Source organism: Episyrphus balteatus, chromosome 3 (genome assembly GCF_945859705.1).
Source record: "Episyrphus balteatus chromosome 3, idEpiBalt1.1, whole genome shotgun sequence".
Lineage (NCBI taxonomy): Eukaryota > Metazoa > Arthropoda > Insecta > Diptera > Syrphidae > Episyrphus > Episyrphus balteatus.
The window spans coordinates 4,200,150-4,221,548 of record NC_079136.1 but is presented as its reverse complement, the minus strand read 5'-3'; the positions used below and the strand labels follow the sequence as shown (position 1 = coordinate 4,221,548).

Genomic DNA, 21,399 nt, shown 5'->3' with positions numbered 1-21,399 from the left:
ACTCACTTCACCCCCTAACAACCCTCTTCCAAAAAAATAAACAGAAACACACTCCGCCGCAAAAAAAGATACAAAAATCAAATACACGTACGAACGAATGAGCACGAAAGAGAGAGTGAGAATGTGAGAAGGCCTCTCAAGACTCAAGATCTGAATTTGATGGCGAAGCGAAGTAGCGAAGTAACGATGATTGTGATGACTCAACCTGTGAAAAAATACCAGATACAGATACGAGAAAAAATTCAATTTCTTCCTCCATCCGGCAACACGGGCATAATTTAACAGTAGAGTTGTTTCGGCTCAAATCTGGCAAAATATAAAAAATAAATTAAGTATCACATGGACAGGGCTCATACAAAAAAATTAAGTTTCGAGACAGACATATTCAAAAGCCTAACAAACACCTGAGACAAAAAGTTTACTAACGCATGACATTAATATTTTTTATAATGAAGGCATTTTTAGTATAACTCAATGGCTTTTACTTTGAGGCTTTACTTTTCTGTGTACCTACTTACAACTTTACAGTTTTTCAATACTAGATTTAGAGTTCCACGTTGGGTGCCACTTTTTGTACAACTTAATTATTTTTTCACGAGGCTTCTTTTTGCGTATGTAGCTTGGACATTAAGATTTTTCAACAATTTTTCTGGTGAGAAACGTATGAAAATAGGATTTAGAGTTCCACGTTGGGCGCCATTTTTCGTACAACTCAATTATTTTAGTACTGAGGATTGATTTTGTGTGTAGTTTGATGATTGAGATTTTTCACCAAATTTTTCTAGTAAGAAACGTTGTATGAAAATATGATTTACAATTCCATGTTGGGCGCCACTTTTTGCACAGCTCAATTATTTTAGCATTGAGTCTTCACTTTATGTATGTAGTTGGAACATTGAGATATTTCAACAATTTTTTTTAGTTGGAAACGTATGAAAATATGATTTAGAATTCCACGTTGGGCGCCACTTTTTGTAAAACTAAATTATTTTAGCATCGAGGCTTCATTTTGTGGGTTTTGATTTTAAACATTGAAATTTTTCACCAATTTTCCTAGTCAAAACGTATGAAAATAGAATTAAGAGTTCCACGTTGGGCGCCACTTTTTGTACAAATCTATCATTTTAGCTTTCAGACGTGCCTTTAAGTGCGTAATTTGAACGATGTTAATATTTTTTTAATAAAGACGCAATCACATCTATATATTGATTCGCTTTTTGCATTAAAAAATCCAACACAACTACCCTATCTCTTTTCTAATGTAATTATTTCTAACTTTAAAACATTTTCTTCCACTGTTCCACGCACACACCCACCATCCAACACTCACACACACCTTCTCTCTAAAGTAAGAACCAGAATCTACTCGAAGGGGCAGCGCGCGGTATGTTGTCCTCTCCTCATCGTCGTCGTCGTCGTCGTTCGTGTTGTCGTGACGTGCAAATCGGCAAAACTCGAACTCGAAGTCTCGAACTCGTCTCGGCCGCTCGCTGTCGCTGCCGCTACGATTTTTTCATTTTCATATTTCGTTTACTGCAACAGCAGCACTTGTGTGTCGACCGTATTCGAGTGAACAAGTTTTCTACGGAGTGTGTTGTTTGCCTCACAATATTATTATTATTTGAATTTCCATCCACTCCGTGTTTTGTCGTTCGTGTATTGTGTTTAACTTGGCAACACTACTAAAATAAATTCATAACGACACGACGTAACCGCAAAAGAAAAAAATATATAAAAATTAAAACAAAAAATTTTACAACTTACCTCCAGTCTTTTTTGAGAGAGAGAATTGAATGCTTATTTCATGTTCATTAAACTACGTTGTGTGCTCTCAAACAAACGTTGTATAACAAATTAATAAAATAATTTTCAATTGATTTTAAAGAGAAAATCTAACTAAATTTTTATTTTAACGTGGCCCCCGCCAAGTTCCCTCTCTCCTCGCGCAATCAGAAAAAAAAAAGAAAATTATACCCAAAACAAAACCAGAAGTGCCTGCACATAGTTTTGCCTTTGCAACGATTTCACCTCAATTTTGTACTGTGTGTAAAACTGCAGCTTAGAAACTTAAAACTAGCCCGCCTTCCGCTCGCCGCCGCACCAAGTTTTTTTTTAAACAAACAACAAAAAAACCAAAACCATTTTTAGTGGATTTTCTTGTAAGAATTCCAAATTCAATAGAAAGAAAAAAATCTTGAATATTGTAATATCAATCATCGTGTAAATCGAGTCTAACCACCAACACAAATGCCATTCGACTCGTACAACAAGTGCCAGTGTCATTGTGGTAGTGTGCATAACTAAAAAGGTTTTTTTTTTAGTTTAAATTAAAACTAAAAAAAAAAAAAAAGTTGAATAAAACCAACATAAAACATAAAATATTTAAGGAACACAAAATCACTGCTTGCTTCGCTGTGACTCATAAAAGTGAAATGAAAATGAGGATTAAACGAGAATCGCCTTGCCTAGTTCTCAGGTTTAGGCCTGTTAGCATAATTCGTAAGTCTAACTTAAATATAAATTAATTAAATTATCCAAAATGATATTAAATTTTGATTGAGATATAAAAAAAATCAACAGTGGATCTCTTTTTCTTCTTTTTTATTATTTGTTGCTATTTTGTTATATTTTTTTTTTTACTCTACTTCTTGATGATTACTCATCACTTCGCCGTCGTTGTTGTCGACAACACACATTTGAACGACGGGCGCAATTTCGCTCTGCTATTCGAAACGAATACACTACACACCGGGCATATGGGATCGCATAGAAGAATATCAATGATATGAAGGGAGATAGGTAGATCGACAATGGATGGAGAGATTACATACTGCAAACAAAATTTTATTAAATAAAAAAAAAAATACTTGAATAGATCTCTAGAGGTCTCTGTGTGTTGTTTCTCGTTTTTATTAACAGAATGTGTAAAGAAGTGAGGGTTGTTTGTTGTTGTTTTTTTTTTTTTTTGTTGAAATGTGTGTAGAAATAGTTTCCATCATCAAAGGGTTACCAAACAGCTGCTTTGGCAAGAATTTTTATCGATATTGATAGTTAACTATGAATTTGTCGCATGATTAGTTAAAGAAAATTGTCAATATTTGAAACATAACAGCTGTCAAAAATGTTGCTATCTTAACAGTTAAATATTGATAAGTCATTTAATATGTCATCTAGGTACATAAACATATTTTTATCTGGGGTAGATTAATATTTTAAAGATAGAATGAGAGTTTTTAGAGTTTATTGGAAATTTTAACAAAATCCTGAGAATAACGATGATAAGAACAGCACTTAAAAAAGAATTCAGTCATCTTTTTTTTCGACCTTTAGCCTTTTTTGAGACTTTTTGGAGCTTTTATTGATTCCAAATATAATTTGTTATCTATCAATAAAACAGATAAGGAAAACGTAAATTTTTGCTAGAAAAACCCTGCATTACTCATTCATCATGCCTCACTTTCATTACATTATATTTTTAACCAATTTTTCTAGTGTAAGGCTCCATGTTGGGCGCCACTCTTAGAATCATTCAAAGATTCTAGCTTCCCTTTGTTTGTATAACTTTAACATTGTAAGTTTTCACCAATTTTTCTTGTGAGAATCGTATGAAAGTATAATTTATTGTTCCACGTTGGGCGCCACTTTTTATACAACTCAATGATTTTAGTTTTGTGACTTGAATTTTATGATTGTAATTTGAGAATTATTATTTCTACCAATTTTTTTTATAGAGAACCTAATTCAAATAATATGTAGAATTTCACGTTGGGCGCCACTTTTAGTTCAATTAAATTATCTAAGCTTTGAAAATTTCCATTGTATGTGTAATTTGAATATATTCATTTTCACCCATTTTTGCTGTGAGAATGGTATGAAAATATAATATAAAGCTCCACGTTGGGTGCCACTTTTTATATAGGTAACTCTATGATCTAATCTCTAAGGCTCCTCTTTTTGTAGGTAATTTGAACATTGTAATTCTTAACAATATTTTCTAATGAGAACAGCATCAAAATATGATTAAAAATCTACGTTGGGCGCCATTTGTTTTTTACAAATAATTTTTTATACAATTAAATATGAAACAAAGAAATGATTAAAAATTGATAGATAGAAAGTTGACACCAAACAAAAACACACTAAATAATTTCTATTTTAATGAATAATGTGAGAAAAAATAATGTTTCTAATCCATAAAGAAACCACAAAACTGTAATTAAAAAGAACAAAAAAAAAAATAACTTATCAAACCACAATTAATGGCATTTGTTTGAATGATAACATATTTTTTTTTACCAAATTTCGACCTCAAGTGTCAGGTTAGGTTCTAAAAATATAAGAAAATATGATTCATGAGAAAAATATGATAAAAAAAATATCAAATTAAAAAAGCTTAATACCAATCAGTAGGTAACAGAAGTTAATGACATTCATTAGGTATTATCGAAGAATTGTTTTCTAATATGTTGAATGGAAATGTTATTTGACTTCAACTTTTCATGTTAACTATAACTTAACCGTCAAAATGTATTTCAACTATATGCAAGTCAACCGTTGGGCGCCACTTTTTGTATGAATATTACATCAAAATAACTTCTTATTCGTTCAATTAAACAAATTTACGTCAATAAAAATTATTTGTTTACAAAAATAATATAAACCTTTGCTATCATAATAGTTTTATTACAACTTGAACTAATTAACTTACAACTTGCAAATTATGCCACACAATTTCTATTTATCTCGTCACACACATGAAAACAAAAAAAAAAATATTCTTTATCTGTTCTTTTTGTTTAAATATTTGATTTCTCTAATCAACACTACAAAAAAAAAAAAACGAGAAGAGAAAATAATATTAATATAATAATAATTTTAATCATTTGTATGATATATCTTTTGTTGACTTTATTGTTCTGTTATCAATTAGTTTATTTTGTTTGCACCTTTACGAGTATTGCGCACGTTTTTCAATGACGTGACAAATTATTTATTTATCAATTTTTCTTTTCTTTTTTGAAGTTTATAAAAAATGCAATGAATCAGCTGCTGAATGTTGAAGCGAGCTATAGATTAGATTTTTTATTAAGATTTAACAATTTTTTGTGATAATCTCTTCTTTCTTTTAAATTAACAATACAAAACGTGTCAAGTTAAAACTTTAAACTTTGGAAAGTATAAGATTAAATAGTTTGATAAATCAATATTGAACGTGATTCATGGTTATCAATTTTCATTTAAGAAATTCTCAAAAAAAAAATCATTTGAACAAAGCCAATTTCATGCAAATATTTATCTTTATGTTTGAAAATATGAAAGAATTCTTCTGCAAGAACTTAAATAGCTAAGAATTTCAAAAAAAAAAAAAAACAATTGTGGCACATGTCAGATATTTATAGAATTTCTTTTTATAAAATATTTAAAAAAAAAACATATATGCCATATTGATGACAGTCATTATGAAATTACTTAACATAAAGTTCAGGCTAGCTGGTTGTTATTTTTAATTATAAATGATTTTTACATCTTTTTTAATCAAAAACTTAACCTAAAGCAACAAAGCTAAGAGGGCGCTCGTAGCTGCAAAAAGAATTTTTAAAAAAACTATTTGCGCATGAGTCTGAATTTATTCTAAGGTCTTAAAAGCTTATTTCTTATCTTTTTGGGATTTATTAAATTTTTAGTTTAGGGGACTTATTTTATTGAGTAGTATTCCTAGAATCGGGGATTTAATACATCAATTATTTTATTTATACCTATTCCGTCATCTTGAAGTTTTTTTTTAACTTTATGCTGAATGCTTTCATTTTTTATTTCATGAGGGTTAAATTGGCAAAAGATCAATTCAACTGTCAAATTAGTCTGATTATGGCGGAAACAGAATATTAAAGCTTATGCCACAATATCTGACAGTCTAACCTGACTTTTTGACATTTTTTTTTCAATGGAGAGGCAGCGGTTAATGCAACTAAACTACTTCCCACTTACTATACTGTAGCATGAATAAACGCTCCTGTTCAGACATATGTTTATTATTTGAGTGACAGATAAAGAAAAAAATACTTTCTTTTGTGCAATGCTTTATGGTGCAAACACATGACCTTGTTATAACTTCTTTCAATTACCTACTCATACCTTACACTATTAAAGTCAACTTATTTGAAACAAGAACTTGTTTTATGGAATCGTGACATTCTCTATGAAACAGATTTGTGAAATAAGTAGGAAAAATATTTCAAAGAAAAATCATAATAAATTATCACTTTGCATACGCACATTAAGGTCAACAAGTCAAACAGAACTTATAGTACTTTGTCTTGAGAAAGACATTTAACTATAAAAGTTATAAAAAAAAAAAAAAACAAATGAGTCAAGAGTAGAGATAGATAGTAAAATAAAACTGGACTTTCGTTTGTTTTCAATTTACAAAACAAACAACTTCAAATAATAACAAATAAACTTTTCAGTCTTATATGAGAAGATAAGAATTTATTTCCGCACGACACTACTTTACGATATTTAAAGTGGTAAAAATTGTATTCAAATTAAAATAACGACAAAATATAAAATCCTTTTTTGATAATGATGATGAATACTCGTAAAAAAGAAGTGTGAGAAATGCTTCATGTTTTGAATAACTTGACATATACTCGTACATGACTAAGTGTCAAGTTATTTCCATTTTAAAAGTGTTTTGTCGTTTTTTTTTTTCTTCAAATTTAAAACTCTTGCACCGGATGTCCGGGAAGATTATTTGGTTAACAACCTCGGTGGTAAAAAAAAAATACAGTAAATACAACACACAAAGATAAAGGTGTACACAGAAGCTATTAAATTCTCTCCAAATCTTATGGTTTAACTGTTTCCTTTGTGGTAATCATTATAATCAAACGATTTTCTAATCATGCTTTGGGTGTGAATGACTTGACTTATGTCACGTTAACACTACTGTCAAAATTCTGTTTATGATTTAAATGCCATTATTGGAGAACTAAATGTCAAAATTATGACAATAGTTAACAATTTCCATTTTGACATTTCATATAATGAATGCGTTCAGCACAAAATCAAAATATTCTTTAAAATGTAAAATTGTTTGATAAATCTAAATCTTGAAAATAAATCAAATAAACAACAATAAAAACTGATATAAGAAAATATAACAGTTTAAACGTCTACAAGAAACATTTGTCAATAGCAATTTCGTATATAGGTAGGTACCAATCCGAACAAAACAGCTTCAAACTCGAATTGTATAAACCTTATCAGCCTAGATAAAGTAAATTAATTTTTTGAACAACTTTGCTACTCTTGAAAGTTAATGATTTTTATAGCAAAATATTGAAAATGACAACTTATTATGGAAAGAATGTGTTAAACTGTCACAAAAATGTCAACTTATTGCATACCTATTAAATTTAAACATAAATGAAGTACTCAAAACTTTATAATAAAAAAAATATATGTTTATAAAATTGAGGAAATGACTTGAATAGAATAATAATTACAAAATATTATTCTACAAGTATCTACTCCATAGGTATGAGAGAAATACAAATAATATTTGTTTTTTCTTCTTATCAATGTAAAAGTTTCTTTTTTGGATGTTGAATAAATTTTTATTTTGATCATGACGTCAGCAAAAATGAAAAATTATTGTTGTTGAGAGCAGCTAGCAGACATGCTTTTATCATGTAAATCTGTAAAACGTGACGTGTAAACTAATCACTCCATCAAGCTAAAGGGTTGCCAGTAATGTGATTTTTATTTTTTGCAAATATAATTTGATTATTCTTAATCGATATTTCTAGTGAATCATAGATTTTCACTTGTCACTCTGCAATTATTATTGACAAATGACGTATGAACATATTCTTGCGTCAGAACTCAGCATATGGTAATTAGCTGTCATTCAACTTAAAACCCAATATTTGTCAATGACAAGTAATAGGTGTGTCCTATAAAGATTCATATGACACATTTGATGGCTCATTGCAAGAAAAAATCTCAGTTGACCGCTTGTGGTCGGAAATTCCTGTGACAGTAATTTGTTTGATTTATAAAAATTAAAATAGAAGAACAGGATTTCTTGTGCTTGGTTTTAAAATAAAAAAACAAACTGTCAAATATTTATGCTAATGTAATAGATTTTTATTAAATTGGTCTGTTCAAACTTCTTCATTGAACAGACCTAATGTTTCTTTTCAAAATGTGCGTTTGATTTTACTTTGCAAAGTACTTTCAAGTAATACAACAATTTTTTTCTCTATGGAAAAAAGATGCTAAGTGCAATAAGAATCGCATACTTCAAAGTAATCACGTTGGAAATAAAACTGTCACGTTGGAATACAAATTTTTTTTTAATCTTTTGTTTAGTTTGGATAAGCTGGAGCTGTTCACTTGGCAGTAAAAACATTGTAATTTGCTCTAAAAGAGTCCAAAACAAGTCTTTTAATAGTAAAATAATTTTATTCTGGCAATGTTTTCCATTTTTAAAAACCCAAAGAATATCAATAAATTTTGTATTTTAAAAAAAGACATGATTCAATTCAAATTTATATGTATAGGTACACGAAAAACAAGCACTTAAAAAATTTAATCTCGTGTCTGAGATTAAATATACAAACAAATCTCTTTTGACGCAATTACTAATTTTTTTATATATTTTTTTTTAATCTTTCAAACCTTAATTGAACCCGATTGTAGCTTTATCAGTTTAATGTGTCTTTCATGTACTAGTGCCTATCAGTAGTTAAACATGTTTTATGTCAATCTTTAAACTACATACATAAATCTACAATAATAATTTTGATACTGATTTAACTTTATGCCCCTTTTTTAACTCAAACCCGTATAAGTATGCATTTTCAAACAAAATGCCTTGATTGTTTTGATGGCATTTTATTTTTTTTTAAATACTTAAATACACATGAGGGGCTTTGAGATTTGTCTAGATCCATACAATAGCCAACAGAAAAAAAGGGGTGAGAACCGAGGGTTGTTTTCTTTCATATAAATTTTCAATTAAACGTCAAAGTCCCCTTTTACAGCAAAAAAAAAAAATACTTGTAATAGATGAACAATGTCGGTCTATTGAAAAGAATGTCGTGTACATTGTTTGAGTATGAAATAATTGAAAAAAATATATGACTCATCCAGTTTTTTTTAATTTTCGAAGCTTAGCGCACGCATTTAGAATGAATTTTCACACGAAATGAACATCAACATTATTTTCATTGACATTCTGTATGAATGAGTCTTCACAAACTCTCTTCAACAAAACTCACCGCTCTATTACGATTTATCTTTAAACAAAAAATCAATATTCATATCATTCACTGGAATATTACTCATGATATATCTTTATTTTTGCTTATTCACACAGCTACCCATAAGGACTACAACAGTAATAAACGTCAGTCGACGAGTTCAAATGAAGAAGAAGCCTCCGGTAGCCGGGTACCCCCTTTAATGAGGAGTTGCTCTAGTCCAGCCATATACGGTGAGTACTAAATTGCAAACAAAAAATATAAAGTTTATGGTAAATTTTTCTGACACATCACTAAACCACACCACACACCAGACTTTTTAATTGAAATTGACACGAACTTTGGAATTGTGCTACCGATTACGTGTCAATATCTCTTTCTGGAATCCCCCATCACAATCAAAACAACATACAATTTCTGATGAGTTTACTACAACAGAGAGTTGCATTATTTGTAACTGAAACAAAACTAGGAGGCAAATCACGATTATCGTGAACATTTAATTGGATTTTGATCGTAACTTTACGTTCACACCTGATATTTTCACACTTAATTTTCCATTGTATAGTTAAATAATGCTAAGAGTCCTGAGAGAAATAGAACTATCACTTATTCATTCGCAAGCGAACCTAAGGCAAAAAACAAGTATGTAATTTGTATTACGTGTCAATTTAGTTATGAAAAATTTCATGTGAATGAACACACCTACTTTTTCCATTTTTCATAGCCTTAATGTTCTCTCGAAATGTCACAATTAATATTTAGTAAAAAAATATTTGACAAATGTCATTTTTATCTCTGCTTGTAAAAAAAGGATGCAATGGACAAGGATTTAGCAGTCAAAAATGGAAAGCATTGGCCAGCATGAACACATCTAATTTTCAACTTTAAAAATGAAACGAATTGCTTGTGTTGTTGGCCTAAAGTTTTTCTCAAAGTGACACAAGAAGTGTTCAGTCAAATGTGTCAAATTTCATGCAGATTTTTTTTTTTTGAAATTAGGCGCGTCCCACAAACAGAGATCTCCATGTATTCAAAGAATTTAAGTGGGATACAAAATTTCAACTTTAGCTTCGTTTTTGACGGAGATTTATGGGTTTATTTCTAAGTGATATTATTTCTTTACCTAACCAAATGTCTGAATGAAATGATATCCCATAGAAACGGATCTACCATGAATTAAAGGATACAAATACAAATTTTAAATAAAAAAAAGTACTTCCTCTTGTGCCATTCAACATCTCTCCCTCTGATGCACTTTTGCTTCTGTTTTAATTTTTTTCGGAAACAAACTACAAAACGGTACTCACGTAATTCATTCGATTTCCGTTGCGTGAATTCGCTCGCTCCCTCTCTAAAAATGTGTTTTACTTCTTCGAGTTGCGGGGAAAATGCGCCACGACACGAGTGGAAAAACTTCTCAATGAAACGTCACCGGTTCATAAGTTCAATTATAACCTAGCCCCTTTTTCGCCGAACCCCTTGATTCTCATTCTTGAATGTTATGCATCCCCCCCAAACATCGTAACAGGCAAACAGAGCGCAGCCCCATAAAATACCTACTTTTTTATTATTGCTTCGGATTCGTTATTTTTATCCCTCAGTTTGTTTACTCACAAAAGCGCAGATATTAAGAAATAAAAAAAAAATAATAATAATAATAAACGAAAAGAAAAGCAAAAAAAAACAGAACAGAACAGTCTGAGCTAACACACACCACTCGTGTTGCTTGTATGACTCATCGCCGTCATATCAATGTGTATTGTAGCAAGGGGCCATCTGAGTAAGAGAGATGTGTATTATTATTGTATGGTCTTGTTGTTGGCATAGAAGAAGCAAACGGGTGGTAGTTTGGGGGAAGTCATTAAGAAATCTAGCACATGACAAGTGAGAGATGGGGGAAACATCGCAACAACGAAAACGAACAGATCGGCGAAAGAAAATGATTCTGCGACGACCAAGTGTGATGGGATGTATGCGGTGTGGTGGTTCCAATGGCTTTCCTCTAAAAATAGCTCTTTTATTCTTATTCTTCTTGATCTTTAGATGCTAATTTTATTATATTCTTTTTATTTTGTTGTCTTGTTCTGTCTTACTCATTTTTTTCTTTTTTTTTTTTTTGCAATTCTTGGTGACTCTTGCAGACATTGAGACTCATCCTGCGTCACCCGTATTCCCGCACCTGCTCCTCGGTAATGGAAAGGACGCAGATAATCCTGAAGGTGTTGGCGCAAATTGGGTATTGAATGTTACCTGCCAAGCACCAAGTACAAGCCCGCAACCGGGAATGAAATATAAGCAAATACCTGCCAGTGACACGCCCCATCAGAACATCAAACAGTACTTCCAAGAGGCGTATGATTTCATCGGTAAGTTATTACGATTTACGAGACACGACACTCATGATGACTCTTTTTTTCTTTCAAATAAAAAAAAATAATTTTGATTTATGTTAATTTGCGTCGTCCAAATAAATCGCAATTTAAATGACCGGCATTATAACTCTCTCACTCAAATTGAGTTGTGAAACTTGTTTATAATTCTTCTTTTTTTTTTTTGTACCGAAATTAGGGTAAAACAGGTCTTTCATTATTTTAGGGTATTTTCCTATGACATTATGACTAATATAGAATAGAAGTTTTTTTTTTGCGCGCCATTCATATAAAATCTGGCAAAATCAAATAAACATATATTTATTCTGCTGAATGCTCCTCGAAATATTATTGGTTTCGAGGTGTGTAACAGAGCGAAGTTAGTCTTCTATAAAAACACATTCCTTAATGAAAAAATTTCTAAAAATAGCCTGAAGGCACCAAAAATTGGTGAATGATATAGTCATAGCCCAAAATTGTTTTGCCTTAAAACATGGATTTGTTTGATTTTATTTTCTTCTTTTGCTCTCTGTAAAGAAATTGGAAAGGCAGAAATGTAAAAGAGACATAATAGCAGCTGAAGAAACAAGTTTTTTTTGCTACTTTTTTTTACAAAAAAGCTACAATGTAGTCATAGAGTCTTGAGAGCAAACACCAAAAATTTTGCGTCATATTTTGATGAATTTTTATTGGTTTTAAGGTAGGTGCGGAATTTATACCTATCTTTTGGTTGCTAAGGGTATTCAAAATTGAAAAATTATGGAATTTAAATTGGCGAATTTTTTTATGAATATAAACAATGATTGTTGGGCGCCATTCATATGCAGATTTGTAATTAAGAAACGAAATCTGCGTAGGTGATATGCCTTTTGCTTTATATGAGATAGAACTTTCTTGAAAACCGAAATGAGTCTTGCGTTTAGAAAAAGATTATTACTGGCTCAGCAGTCTTTTGGACAGCTCACATGATGTTTCTTTCATTTGTATACTTTAAACTCAACCTATTTGCTTAAAAAAGTAAACAAACAGAACTGATGCATGTGTTAACCTTAAAGCTGTCAAAGAATATAATGTTTATAGGCGTGTTTTTACACTTTTTGTTGAGTTCAAACAGTTATGGCTTTAAAAATTGACAGTAATGTCAACGTCACTTTAATAACACTAAAATTCCCGGATCTAAAAAACTGGCTTCAAAAAAAACTGAAAAGAATTTCAAAAAGTCCATGATGCAAGCAAATATTTCTGTCATTAAAAAAAATGCTCTTAAAATTATTATAAATTGAAAAGACAAACCACTTGTATTGTAATATTTTTAGCAACATTTTTAAACCAGTCTTTCAGGTAGGTGGTGTATCAAAGTCTCAAAGTCTTCAAAAAAAAAGCAAGCAGAAAATAAAAAGTGATTCATTGACACTTTAAGGTGCCAAATTGTATGCTCTTAGGAATGCCTGACCTAATCGATATAAATTATTTATTTACCTGAGAAGAGGTTAAAATACAGGGAATCCCCTAACTTGTGGCAGATTTTTTAAAACTATTTTCGATACCTGTGAATTAGGAATCACCTTTTGCTAGCTATTCATACAAAAAAAACTATACATTGCATAAGTCACTCATATAATTACTCCTATAATACTTCATATATGTATACTACCTACTATCCAAATGTCACTCATTACTGTTAGTCTAGTTGATCTGTCATCGCAATATAATTACTGTTACCATGAATCGAGTTCAGGTACCCGTCAGCCGTCAGATAATGACCGACTGTATATCGTTAAATTTTTTTTATTTTTTACTTCACTCCTTTCTATCTATCTCTAGCTAAAGCTATATGGCTATAATACGCACTGACTCATCGCTAAAAGTCTCGAGCAATGAAATCATTTCGTGTTTACACACGGAACCAATTTTGTTTTCCTTTTATATATAAATCTGCCAGTGATAATCACTTTGCGCTAAACCGCGATGCCGCTTATTTTGTTGTTGTCAAAAAAATATATGCGCAGCGCCACCTAGCAAAAATACGATAACTGTCAATTGCGCTCTGGGTCAGTCAGCATCTTTTGAAAAAAAAAATAATTTTTAAATAATAATAATAAGTATCTACGCATATGTATATACGAAGTGGAATTATTATTTGGCAATTATCGCCAAATCCATCTCACTCTTACTCATATCACAAAGTGCTGCTAAGTGTTCCATACTTCAACACAACAACAAAAAAAACAAACAAAATAAAAATTATGATAATCCCTTGCGTCTCACCCGCCGCCTCTGGCATTTTATTATACACACTGAGTATAGAGCTCGAGCACGAACGAAGACCTTTGAAGGTGAGATTCAGTGCATGAGTCATCGTCTGAATCGTTTTTTTTTTTATAAAATTTGCGCATGTGTTGTTCGGCGCGCAAACACATGCAACTAAAAATAAACATCTCATAAATAAAATGCCTTTCCAGCGAGGGTAAGGCAGTAGCGGCGCAGAAAAGTAAAAGGGGGGAAATGAATAAAGTTTTTGACGATAAAACACAAAAAAAGAAAACACACAAAAATCGAAATCGTACTTCTGTGCTAGTGTGACCTTTTTTGTTGTTGTTGTATTTAGTGTGTGTGGCACGCTACACTCTGGGTGAGTTCAAGGTTGTACGAACCAGAAAACCACTGTTGCGCTCCAAAAGTGCTACTGTTGAACGCGCTACCGGAGTAAGGGTATTCCTCAAAATAGACTGCCTGTCCGATATAATGTCTGCTTTCCGGGGTTAGTTGGACGATGAGAAAAAATAAAAATAAAAATAAATATAAATAAGAAGAAAAAGTTTTTCTTAGCTTTTTCTTATTTAAAATATTTCCGCACTCATGTTTATTACTTTTGTTTTTGCTAAAAATATAATATTTTGAACAAAATTTCTGTCAAAATGCCAAAAGACCAAACATTTTCTAATCGATTCATGTGCCGCGCGACAAATTTGGCTCAACACTTTGTTTTTTTTTTTTCTAAAAATGAAAAGAAAAATAAATAATAATTTGACTTTGCATCTTTTGTAGAAAAAATAGAAAAAATCTATTAGTCGTAGTAAATGTACCCTATTTTTATTATCAACTGTTATATGGGGTATCATTTTTTTATGGTTTGTTGATTAGAAAAAAAGGTATGGTGTGGAAGGCAAGGGTAAGGGCAACGGTGAGTGTACTTGAAGAGAGAGAGTGTTGCCATAATGCCATTATTTATACAAAAAAGAAGAAGACAAAACACGGAAAGATTGTAAACGAAGACACGAAAGAAGGGTATTTTACGATAGCAAACCCAAGAAGAAAGCAGGAGGTAAGGGTGGTTTGGTTGATTGGTTTCCCCTCCTGTCCTGACTCTTATTTTTTATATGAGGTGCAGATGTACGTAAATATTATCGATGGTAAATGGCTTTGGCAGCAGCAGTGACGACGACGATGACGATGAGTCATCCATTCAATGTACTGCGCCACCATTATCTTCATTACAACATAACGACCAGCGACACGACGACAGTGAACGGTGTTGTGTTGTTGTTCGGTTTGATATCTCTCCAAAAACGGTGAGTGTAACATAAAACAGTAGCAAATCTGATGCCAAACGCCAGGCGCTTTCTTTTTTCAACATTGTTTATTGTATAGCACTTGGGAATATTAGATCTTGATTTATGGATTTCTTTACAAATGGAATATGAATGTGATTTTCATGAAGCGTTGAGGACTAATGGGGGGAATCCTTTTTGTGAGCAGGGAAAATGGATATGTTTTATAGGTGGGTTGGGTAAATGTTGCTTCTGTCAAATATTTATGAATGACTCAGTAATCTAGTAGATATGCAAAAAATGAGAGCCTTTAAAATACATCAGAAAATTTTTGTTTTAAAATGAACACAGCTATTTAAATTAAGAAATCAAAATATTGAACACGATTATTTTCAAAGTTTTTCAATTTGACAGTTGTTAAGCAACCTCGAACGCACCCGTTTTATAGAAAAGGCGTGTTCATAAATAAAATATCGCCCAACAAGAGATTTTTTTTTAAGTGGGAAACAAATTTGGATTTGATTTGCAAGATGGTGAATTTGATTTGCACTAGAATGAATTTAATTTGCAAAAAGATGAAATTAATGTAAAAAAAAACCTGTTCGATTGCAATAAATAATGAGTAAATCATGTAAAAGAACTATGTCACTGCTATAAATGCTCTACATCAACAACCAAAGTAAAAAAAACTTCCTAAAGAATATCTTGAGAATGAAACCATCATAAAAGTAAATTATTGATTGGTTACTTATCACAAACATTCCCAAAGTTTGTAAATACTCGAGAATGATGAATAGGTTGGCATGGAAACTTTCAAATCTTTCCCATAACACTTTATCAGCACCTTGTTGCCGGAAGTTCCATTGATATTTTTTATTTATCATATCCAAATCAATGGTATAAACATAGTACCTACCTATTGGAATTTCACAACTTCCTATTTCAAAAAATAAACCATAGCACCCTTGAATACTTAATTTGTTTACGTATGTATATGTATCGGGTGGGAATATTTTGTTCTAAATAGCAAAAGAACGGTAGTGGGTTGTGGTTTCTACCCTCAGTTACTGTGGTTAAACGATAAAACAAAACAAATTGTACAGGTTCGTGTTAAAAAGATATGTAGTCAAGGAACTTACATTCTTATCCATCTATTTACCCTACATTGAAATTTTTTTGTTATCGAATAAAGTTTCGAAACCAACGAAAAAAAATCAACCCTCTAAATGTACTGTATTATAAATGTAAGAATAAATACAAATGACTCATGAAACACACTTGAAATTCTGATAAGCAAGCCAAACAGAATACCAACAATAAATAAAACACTTCAACTCTCTGATAATAAAAGAGTATAATAATTGCCAGCAACCAACAGGCCTTATCATTATCAATATTTTAATAAAAAAAAATAATTTTATAGGTATGTTTGTTTGTACGTACGTTACTTTTTTTTGACAAAAACTGAAGTGTGTTATCTTATCAAAATGGGAAAAAACAATCTATAAAAGACCACAAAGGTCATCAAATAATAATATAATTCGATATTGACAATCTTAACAAATCGCAACTTATTTTTCATTATTAAACGTTTTTTTTGATTAAGGGGTATATGAATATGATGACTCTTATCAAAAGCTTTCGAAAAAATAAAAATTAAAACAACCTATAAGGACTTGCACAATCATTAAAAATGAATCGTGCGTGGATGACTCTGACTAATATTGATTTCATTACTAATTATATTGATGGAATTATTATTATCGTTGAAGTAAAAAAAAAATTGTACTAAATCAGGGTAACGCCACAGTAATTGCGAGCGCTATATTGATTCATCGTTGTAAACAGAGAATATTTGTTTTGTACGCCTTAGTTTATAAATAACAAAATACAATACACCACCATATTACACCCTCCTCTTTCAACTCCTACTCCTTTATCACAAACCATTTTCCAAAAATGAGTCATATTTTGTGCGTTACACACACGTTACACACCAAAAAAAAAAAAAGGTGTCGTCGTGGCTTTATTATGTCATATCGTATCGTCGTGGTTGTTGTCATTTTGTATTGGCCTTATCACTCGTAAAGAATGCAAGTGACATTTTTGTTTTTGGGGTCGTAAAATGTTTACATATAAGAGGTACGCTAAATATGCAGGCATACTCTTAACGAGCTGCAGCAACACGACCAACAAACGATTGATGACCAACCAAGACACGTACTTTATACTCTTGTTGTTGACGACAACAACAAACGAAACGACGATGATGATGGTGATGATTCACAAAGTCGGGAGTCTTCCCCAAGATTCTTTTCAACGATTGTGCGCATTCATTCATTTTCAAGAGTATGACGAACCCTTATACTTCTGTTTTTTTTTTTTTTTATTCTGCTGCTACTGCCAAAGGATACCTAATTGTTTTTGGTGAATCATTTTTTGGTTGGTACTTTAATCAATATATATCCCCCATACGTAAAATATTTATAAAAATGGACTTTTAATGGCCAATGAATTATACTGTCTTTATTAGTCAGAGAGAGTCAGAATTCATACCCTAATGTCCTTGAGGCTTCTTAACCCTTTCGGACCCAGCGTTACTCTCATGTAACATATTTTTAAAAATTCGTAAAAAATATTCCATTAAATATTTTTTAGGTTTCGATGGCTCAATTGAAAGATAATGATGCCTAGTTACTGGATTATTACAAAAATTTAGTCAAATATCAAACCTTTAATTTTTTTTAATCGAAAAAGGAACTGAATTTCACTTTTTTTTCTTTTTTTTGCAAAAAATTTTTTTTTTATATATGGTCATAATTTTGAAAAAAAGATATAAAAAAAGTTAATCCAGAAAGTGTTTTGCTTTTTGGCTTAGAAGAAGTAGCATATATTATTGTTCCATAAAAAATTATTTTCTCAGTTGTCCGACTTTTTTTGGTGGTCATAGGCAGTGCATGTTACTTACATGCAACATGAGAGTAACACATTAGTTTTGCTATTTATTATTTTGGAAAATAACTTTTTGCTATTCATATTTCTTAGTTGTGATGTTTTTGATACAATAATACTGAAAAAACATTTTTTAATATTGATTTTCTTAGCTTGGGTTCGAAAGGGTTAATATGAGTGTTCTCCAAAAACAAAACCTGCAAGGGTTATAACCTTTTGCTGTTGTTTCTTTTTGTATAGGGTAATAAAAGTTTACAGACGTATTTCGAAACAAAACGAAAGAATGTTAATAAGAATCGTTATAAAGTTTCAAAGTTCAAATATATTTTTATGATTTTATGACTTATGAAATATAAGTTTTTTTTATTTATTGTTATTTATGAGAGATATCTTTTTTAAACATAAAAAAAAAAAAAATTATTCATGACAAACTAAAATTGCATTCTGGTAACCCTACGTACCGAAAGGAACAACTTCAATTTCGTTTCTTTAGCCAAAACAATAATTGTCGGATCGTCGGATGCAAACGGAGGGGAACAGCGCTCGCAACCGCACTCGACGGATGAAAACTTATCGAAAATACAAAGAAAACAACAACAATTGACAGTAGCTTCCGACTCCATCCGCCAATTATAGTTCTGGCTTTTCAAATGCCAATTTAATTTGTAGTAGAACAGAACTAGGCGCGTTCAACAAAAAGAAATCTTTCAATCAAAGTTTTATTTTAGGTTAAAAAAGGTTTAAGCCAATGGTATGACGGCGACTGACATTTTTTTAGACGAACCTATTAAAATACCTTCCAGCTTAAAATTATTCAGCCAACTGACTCTGATGCCTGATGATGGGAAAAATGATATTCTCCAAGTAGGCCGAAAGTTAAACCATTGTTAAACCTGAGTTTTAAACCATGGGTTTATCAATACCGGCATAAAAAACGGCGATTCAACTTGTATTAACAATTTAAACAAATTGAAGCTTAAACCAGAGTTAAACCTAAGCTTAACCATGGTCTACATATTTGAATTTGAACGCATTAACATAAATCAAACCGTTTTTTTGTTAAAATATCTTAAAAACATACTCTTTTTTCGTCAAATATACAAAAATTCTAAATATTTTTTTTCTTTATATTTACAGAAGAAGCACGATCAAAAGGTTCAACTGTCCTCCTCCATTGTCATGCGGGTATTTCACGTAGTGCAACAATTGCTATCGCCTATGCCATGCGTTACAAATCCTTGTCTCTTATCGAAGCCTATAAACTTGTTAAAGGCGCTCGACCAATTATATCACCCAATCTTAATTTCATGGGTCAATTATTAGAACTTGAACAAAGTTTACGTGCAGCTGGTGTATTAGAGCCATTAAGTCCAACAACAAATCCAACAACTAGTCAAAGTGCCCCAACGTCTGACAATGAAATGGAAGAAAGTGACGCAGAGGAAACATTGCAATGTCCTCGGTTATCATTTTTAACCTTTGATTCAGATAGTTCATCATCAACGTCATCTGGAATTGCCGAAACAGTTGAATCGGTACCAAGTTCTACAACAACCTCCTCAGTGTCATCATCATGTTCGTCATCGCCAGTATCAACAACGGTGCCGAGTATATTTTCCACCAATAATAATACAGTGGTTGGAGATCAGTGTAATGCTCCTCCAATATTGATGTCCTTAGCGAACAATTAATTGATGATGAAAGAGACATCAGAATGAGAGTATATATTAGAGAAGCGTAAACAGAGACAGAGACAAAACATATTTTACTATGATGGTTGTCCTACACCGGAGAGACCAATGCAAACATTGTTCTAGAAACATAAAGTTGCTAGATTATATTAATTTTAAGTTCGATAAATTTTTAAAATGAAAGAAAGAGAAAAAAGAAACAAATGTGTTTAGTATGTGAATATCTTATTTCGTTTTTGTAAAATAGATTAATTTTTGTTGTTGTATAAATGAGAAATATCCCAAAACCCCTCCTTTCCCCCCTCCTTTTCCCCTTCTTAAATTAACCTAAAAAAAAAACTCTTGTAACTAAATGAGACAATACATAAAAAAAAAATAATGATGAGCGATGAAATTCTTGTGCATAGTTTGTAGTTTATATATAAAATAATCATACATATATATATTTTTAATTTATTGAATTATAAAGTAAATCCTTATTATTTTTGCGATTGTTTCTTTTAGTAGTATAGTAGAATAGGAAATTTTGAAAAAAAAAAAATTAAAAACAAAAAAATATTGATCTAGGTACTTAACTACAATTTTTCAAAATTAAAAGAAAAATATTTTTCTAAATTGCATATGAAAAAAAAAAAAAACAGAATTCAGAGATTAAAAAAAAAGAGTTTTATACTTTTTTTTACCAGAAACTAACACTGGCCTTAAATGAAACTGCAGACATAACCATATATAAACTAAATTATATATATATATATATTGCAAAAAATAAAAATAAATATTATTATTCTACTGTAGACCTAATAATACATACATATTTATAAAAGTGAGAAGAAAAAAAACACGCTGATGTTTGTGTAAATTATTTATATTATAAAACTGTTTTAAGTTTTAAACAATTTCATAACTTATTTTCATGCTATATAAAAACAAAAACAAATGCTAAATTAATGCAATTTAAAAAATGGTTAACTATTATAAACAAAACAAAAAAAAAAATCATTAAAATTTAAGGTTTCTACACACAATTTTGAAAATAAATTTATAAAAATCAAGAATAATAAAAAAAAAATACGAGTACCTTTTTCAAAATATACGAGTAGAACATACAATTATAAGTGATGAATCAGAAAAATAATATAAGAATAAATATAAAAAAAATAAAAAATACATATTTAAATAAAATAAATTGGTCTTTTTACTTTTACGAGGATATCAAAAACAATAACTAGTATAATTTCCCATATCTCTTATTGGTAAAAAAAAGAAAATTGATGTTTTTTGAGAACAAAGTCAAAAGTTTTGAACAAATCTATCTAAATAATGTACGTAGGCATTTTTAATACAACATTATTATTACATTCGAATCAATAATTTATTTACTCCTGTTGTAATGTCTCAACAACACTGTAATAATAAGTACACACGTCTGTTTAACGTCAAGTGTAAAGTTTTAAGGACATTGGTAAAGAGCAAAACATATTTATAAAGTTACATTATTAAAACGTGATACCCTGCGAGACTGACAAGGTGTTTGCGGCTTATGCATTTATGGCTTATGTTTTTG

At 30.7% G+C, this 21,399-nt stretch overlaps 2 protein-coding genes across 3 annotated transcripts in view; one reads left to right on the top strand and one right to left on the bottom strand.

The window, feature by feature from the left end:
* The window catches only part of LOC129917179 (adenylosuccinate lyase), a 73,462-nt gene that overhangs the window by 45,621 nt on the left and 6,442 nt on the right, over positions 1-21,399 (bottom strand). The window lies entirely within an intron of this gene.
* Positions 1,188-21,000, top strand: LOC129917180 (dual specificity protein phosphatase 10). The gene is made up of 4 exons (XM_055997568.1): positions 1,188-2,499; positions 9,386-9,502; positions 11,414-11,638; positions 19,282-21,000. The coding sequence occupies exons 1-4, from the start codon at positions 2,433-2,435 to the stop codon at positions 19,833-19,835; spliced, it is 963 nt and encodes a 320-aa protein (XP_055853543.1). The 5' UTR covers positions 1,188-2,432; the 3' UTR covers positions 19,836-21,000.

Bases quoted from the DNA above. Each gene is read 5' to 3' on its own strand.
- LOC129917180 (XM_055997568.1), top strand. From the start codon at position 2,433: ATGAAAATGAGGATTAAACGAGAATCGCCTTGCCTAGTTCTCAGGTTT. The intron at 9,503-11,413 runs GTGAGTACTAAA...TGACTCTTGCAG, and splicing joins CTCTAGTCCAGCCATATACG to ACATTGAGACTCATCCTGCG. The intron at 11,639-19,281 runs GTAAGTTATTAC...TTATATTTACAG, and splicing joins AGAGGCGTATGATTTCATCG to AAGAAGCACGATCAAAAGGT.